The sequence below is a fragment of the Entamoeba dispar genome, genomic scaffold, assembly GCF_000209125.1.
Source record: "Entamoeba dispar SAW760 scf_1105229461475 genomic scaffold, whole genome shotgun sequence".
NCBI classification, from domain to species: domain Eukaryota; phylum Evosea; order Mastigamoebida; family Endamoebidae; genus Entamoeba; species Entamoeba dispar.
Window position 1 is genome coordinate 1541 of NW_001854711.1, and position 5576 is coordinate 7116.

A 5576-nucleotide genomic window follows, 5' to 3' on the forward strand; every position below is an offset into this window, starting at 1 on the left:
AATGAATAAATAAATAAATTTCATTTAAATTAAATTAAATATAATTGAATAGTAAGTTTAGTATTAATCTATTAAATGACTCTTTAGAATAAGAAGTTATGTATTTGATAGACTCATGAAGAAGAGAAAGAATAAGAATAAATAATGATAGATTTAATGAAAATAAAATAATCATTATCATTCAAAATACTAAATAACACATTGACTAAATATAAAAAATATAATGTTCTGTTAATAAAAAAAAATAAGATAAAATACATAAATTAAAGTATAAAATAATTATAATTTTTTTCAAATTATATCCTATTTCCACACTAAATGTTACTTACAATATTGTATGATTAAATTATATCTTCTTCAAATGGTTATGACAGACATAATCCTTTGTTATCTAATAAATTGATAATAAAACCTCAAACAAAATAATGAAAACTTATTAGAGAATTAGTGTAGAAGCCTCTTGTCTTGTTTGGTTCTGTTGTTCTTTGTTGGTGTTATCATCTTCAAGAGTGATAATATCATCTTTGTCAATTGGTGGCTCCATTAACTCATCTTGTTGGGGTTCAGGGTTTATAGTTTCTTCGGTGGTAATAGTTATAGGTGTTGTTTGTTGTTCTTCAACAACAAGAGGAGTTGTTTCTTCTGGTTGGATTTTTTCTTGGGTAATTCTGTGCATGTTATTTTGAATTGCAATTTCATCACTTACATTTTGTGCAAATCCTGAAACAGTATTATTTACTGCATTTCTTACAGAAACAACTGGTTGTGACGTCACAACAGCAGCAATTCCATTATTTATTTGTTGACGAGCAGTTCCAATTGCTCCACTAATATTTAAAGCTTCATCAACTTCTTGTGCTTTGTTGGAAATTGTTTGGGTAACCTTATATCTGTCATTGATATTTTCAACATAACTAACAGCAAGAGTAGCCCCAAGTGCAAGATACTCAGTAATGTGATAATTTTCATCGACATTAATAGCAGCTTGTTTAACTTTTTCTGCACCTGATTTGATGGAAGATGTTATGTTATGTTCACGATCAAATTGAACAGCTTTTTGGAATGTGTCATTGGCTAATATATATCCTTGAGCAATAAGTGAAGCAGCAACAGACGTCTTTGTGTGTTCCTTTGGAAGTTCAGGGATAGAACGATTAGGTAAATCTTCTCCTTTAAAAACACGGTCATGACTACTTGACTCTGTCATAGATGTTGATTCAATATTGATTCTACGACTTTCAAGAGTAGCACCTGTCATTAGTTCTGCAGTTTTAACACTTTCTGGTGAGTCAAATGAAACAATTGCTTGTTTAGTTCCGTCAGGACAGTCTGATAATCTTACTTGTGTAACATTTCCAGTAAATGAGAAAAACGTCGTTAGTGCTTCAACAGTAACTGAAGGATCAATGTTTGTAACTAAAATATTATTTGGAGTTGTTTCAGAAGACATATTTTGTAGAGATGAAATAAATAGTTTTTAGATTCCTTAAATAGAGTTTTCTTTTCGTTTTGATTTGTCATCTTTTAATTTTTCATTAATAAAAAAATTAGGATCTAATACCTAACATAGCATACTTTTTATTATTTTTAATGAAGATTCAATATCAAATCATTCTAACGATTTAGAAATAACACAATTTAATGTCAAAAATGTTAATAAAAAAGAAGTATAAATTAACAATATAAAAAAAATTCAAAAAAAAAAATTAACAAATAAACTCAAAAATTCCAACAAGTATTGATTAATTACAGTCATCTAAAGATTGATAATTGAGTACAATAAACATGTTAAAAAATGATTTTTTTTTATGGTTAGAGAAAGGCTAATCAAAAGCAATTTTTAATTCTTTTAACTTTCTTTTTAACTCGTTATTTTCATTTTCAAGGATTTCACATTTTCCCTTTAAAAAGTTTAATTCTTGTGTCATTTGTTCTAATTTCCATTTTTTTCTTTTTCTGTATTCCTTTGAAGACCACTTGTTTTGTACTCTTCTTCTAATTTTTCTTAATAAATCTTCATCTTGAATACTCATTTTTCCAGTTTCATTTAACTCATTGATTTTTTGTTCTAATTGTTCTAAACTCATCTTTTCCATCTCTTGAATATCATATAGTTGATTGTTCCTTGGCTTTTTTTCTTTCTTAATTTTTTCTTCACTCCATCTATTTAATGAGATAAAAGGGTCATGCTCATGAGAACAATCAAATGGATTAATAGGCGTTGCTGACATCTTATCTCCCTTTTCTTCTAAAAAGTAGTTCACAATTTCATCACTGCCAGCTCAAATACCTTTTTTTTTCTTTTTCGAAATTTTTACTTTTTCTTGTTTCTGTTTACTAATTTTTTTACTATTTCTTGATTTTCAAATCTTTTTATTTCTTTAAATAGAACAGATAACGATTAATTAGTTATAATCTGTACCTTCCATCTACAGTTGTGAGACTTCATAAGTAAAATTGTTATTCATTTTAATAAAAACATAATCTAAAAATACAATAATGTTTTATAAAACAATAAATAACAACCAAATTTCAATTATTTCTTCTTATCTGAAATCTTCTTGCTATAGAAGTCAAGTTCTTTACCTTCAAGGATATATCCTTCAACTGATCCAGTTTGTCCTGGTCTGGAAGAAATACATGCAAGAATTCTTCCACTTTGGAATCCTTCTAATAATGCTTCATCAAATTTCATATTCTTTAATACTTCTAATTTCTTTGCATATTTCTTTTGCATAGTCTTAGTTGGATTCATAAGTGCTACTTGAGTTTGAGCAATTTGATGTGCAATACTCTTTTCTTTATTTTCTTCTTCCTTTGGAATAACAACCTTCTTTTCTGTTTTGAATGTAGCTGATTCGAGTGATTTATAATATTCAGTTGATGCAATATCTTTTCCATAGAATTTAAGGAACCATAATCTGAATGGTGCTGGATCAATCTCAATAATAGCACCTTTAACTAATGTATTAGTTCTGACAAAATCATTATCTGATGCGTTATAAACGACATTGAGAATCTTAGTACCTTTAGTGATAGATTGGGATGCCCATGAGAAGTTTCCATTTTCTAATCTCAATGCTCTTCTTTTAATAATTCCATATCTACATCTAACATTATGAACTCTAATAGCTCCAAGTCTGGTATTAGCTGGTTGTCTTCCCATAGTGTTCTTCTTCTTCTTTTGCATACTATTCTTCTTTCCTCCAGTGGCTCTTCTTTTATGTCTGGAATCTCTTGTAATTCCCATTGTGAAATCCCAATTACTTCTTTTCTTAGTTCTTTTTCTTTTCTCAGGGTTTTTAATAGGTTTTCTTTCTGTTAATTTTATTGAATTAAAATATTTTTGTTATTTATAACGTTTTATTTTAAATTCATGTATTGAATAACAAATTTTCTGATAATAATTAAGTAAAAAAAAATTAATAAAAATATAAATTAGAATAATATGGAAGTCTTTATTTTAAGAAGAATAGAAAATATTTTCTGAGTAACGTTACAAAATGATTCTAAACAATAAACTAATACTAGAAATCTCAAAACTTACTGGTAATATGAAACTACTTGACTTTAACTACATAATAATAAAGTGTAATAATCCATCTCTATTTTATTATTTTTTTACAATTTGTTGATTTGCTAAGTAATAACTCCTAAATATTTCTTTGGTTATTCACACTCTAAAGAAAGTGGAATTTATCATCAAAATTATGTAAACTTCTGGTAAATATTTTATTTATAATTAACAAACACACAAAGTTTAAGTGTTTTTGGTAAAGACTAATTTTTTTGTGATTTAATATTTGTTCAATATTCATTAATCTATTTTCTTAACAATATTAATTTCTTTTTTTGATTTTGTTTCTAAAACATCATGTGTTCCTTGCTTATTATTTCTTGTTTTATGGATAATATTTTTTATTATAAAATGATAATATTCTATTTTGTTAATCATTTGACTTTCACCACCTTTGAAGTATCAAGAGCCTTTAATCTTCAGTTTATTTTATGGTTAATTTCTTTTCTAAACTCTAAAAGTCTATGCCCTCGCTTATACCCCTTTTTTCTTTTGATTGTGTTAGAGAATAATAATTACTAAAATTTAATAAACAAATACAATTAATAAATATCATTTGTTTACCAGAATGAATCATATGGATCATCATATCCATCATTGTAATCATTCATACCAAATCTTGGATACATGCTTCTTCTTGTTTGTTGTTTTCTTGGTAAATTTACTTGAAGAATTCCTTCATCATAATTGACTGTAATATTCTTAATATCAATATCTTCTGGAATTTCATATAATTGACTAAATGTTCCAAATCTTCCATTACAATATTTCATTGCAATCTTTGCAATATCTTCATCACTTATATTGCCCATTCTTTGTTTGATAGTTCTTATAATCATATTCATTTCATTGTCATTTGGTTTTTTAACTCCACTAACTTTCAAATATCCATTCTTTGTGATATTAACATCAATATCTTCATCCTTTAATCCTGCTATTGTACCATAAACAATGACATTATTTCCTCTATCACTAACTTGGAATTTAACATTCATTTTCATTTTACTCCAATCAATCATTTCTCTAATTCTTTCTGAATTACTTTTCTTCTCTAGTTCTATTGCTTTTTCTTCTTCTTCCTTACTTTCTTCTTCTCTTTCACTTTGTGTTTTCTTTGGTCTAACATATCGTTGGTTTTGTTGTTTTCCTATTCCACTTTTTCTTTTCATTTCTTCTTCTTTCTTTTTCTTTAATTCTTCAATTGCCCTTTCTTTCTCTTCCTCTGCTTTCTTTTTCTCTTCTTCCTCTTTTCTTTTCTCCTCTTCTTCTTTCTTTTTTTCTTCTTCCATTGCTTGTTTTTGTTTTTCAATCTCTTCTACTCTCTTCTCGACTTTCATCTTTGTGACTCTTAACTTCTTGACCATTCCTTCAATCTCATCCAATTCTTCCTGTATTTTAATTACTAAATCCTTTCTTTTCTTACGATTCTCCTCATTTAATCCAACAAACCCATCCAAATCCATTAACACTTTCATATTCATCTCATTCACTTCAATCCCATTCTTAATCATGTTTTCACATTCTTTCACTGCCTTTTCTTGTTTCATCAAATATTCTACGTCTTCCCCATGTTCTTCAAAAACCTTTTTGAATGCAATGTATTTTCTTTTGATTTTGTCTAACTCAATTTCAAGACTTCTCATCTTCTCTCCAAATTCCCTATTCACTCTCTCTTCTTCTGTTTCTTTAGGACTCTCTTGCTCTTCTGTTTTGTTTCCTTCACTGATTGGAATATTTGTCATTTCTGGTGGTGTTGTTGTTTCTTGATTCTTCTCTTCTTCCATTCTCATATTTTCATTGATACACTCCACAATGTTGTTACGAATCTTCTGTGCCATTTGTGTAATTCTTTTAATTGCTTTATTGCTTACATATTTCTTGATGTTCTCATTCATTAAAACATCCATGATGTCTTTCAATAACTCAACTGCACTACTTTCTTGTTCTTCATAAATTTTCTTAATGTCTGTCTCACCAACATTGACTTTTTCTTTGAATG

General features: G+C 27.6%; 4 protein-coding genes across 4 annotated transcripts, besides 12 other annotated features; all 4 read right to left on the bottom strand.

Moving 5' to 3' along the window:
* Positions 1 to 46: part of a sequence feature (AT_rich) that runs on past the window's edge.
* A 187-nt stretch (positions 47 to 233) lies between these two features.
* Positions 234 to 279: a microsatellite.
* A 157-nt stretch (positions 280 to 436) lies between these two features.
* Positions 437 to 1450, bottom strand: EDI_103180 (protein vip1, putative; the record flags this gene model as incomplete). Its single annotated transcript, XM_001738551.1, has 1 exon — positions 437 to 1450. One exon carries the CDS (start codon positions 1448 to 1450, stop codon positions 437 to 439), a length of 1014 nt encoding a protein of 337 aa, XP_001738603.1.
* Positions 1451 to 1522: 72 nt separating this feature from the next.
* Positions 1523 to 1550: a sequence feature (AT_rich).
* Positions 1551 to 1646: 96 nt separating this feature from the next.
* Positions 1647 to 1727: a microsatellite.
* Positions 1728 to 1823: 96 nt separating this feature from the next.
* Positions 1824 to 2231, bottom strand: EDI_103190 (uncharacterized protein; the record flags this gene model as incomplete). Its single annotated transcript, XM_001738552.1, has 1 exon — positions 1824 to 2231. The coding sequence occupies one exon, from the start codon at positions 2229 to 2231 to the stop codon at positions 1824 to 1826; it is 408 nt and encodes a 135-aa protein (XP_001738604.1).
* Positions 2232 to 2291: 60 nt separating this feature from the next.
* Positions 2292 to 2383: a microsatellite.
* Positions 2384 to 2466: 83 nt separating this feature from the next.
* Positions 2467 to 2522: a sequence feature (AT_rich).
* Positions 2523 to 2536: 14 nt separating this feature from the next.
* Positions 2537 to 3250, bottom strand: EDI_103200 (40S ribosomal protein S8, putative; the record flags this gene model as incomplete). The annotated part of the gene is made up of 1 exon (XM_001738553.1): positions 2537 to 3250. One exon carries the CDS (start codon positions 3248 to 3250, stop codon positions 2537 to 2539), a length of 714 nt encoding a protein of 237 aa, XP_001738605.1.
* Positions 3251 to 3321: 71 nt separating this feature from the next.
* Positions 3322 to 3450: a sequence feature (AT_rich).
* A 274-nt stretch (positions 3451 to 3724) lies between these two features.
* Positions 3725 to 3746: a sequence feature (AT_rich).
* Positions 3747 to 3908: 162 nt separating this feature from the next.
* Positions 3909 to 3939: a sequence feature (AT_rich).
* A 145-nt stretch (positions 3940 to 4084) lies between these two features.
* Positions 4085 to 4130: a sequence feature (AT_rich).
* A 7-nt stretch (positions 4131 to 4137) lies between these two features.
* On the bottom strand, positions 4138 to 5361 carry EDI_103210 (uncharacterized protein; the record flags this gene model as incomplete). Its single annotated transcript, XM_001738554.1, has 1 exon — positions 4138 to 5361. One exon carries the CDS (start codon positions 5359 to 5361, stop codon positions 4138 to 4140), a length of 1224 nt encoding a protein of 407 aa, XP_001738606.1.
* Positions 4596 to 4693: a microsatellite.
* Positions 4735 to 4862: a microsatellite.
* Positions 5362 to 5576: the final 215 nt, after the last annotated feature.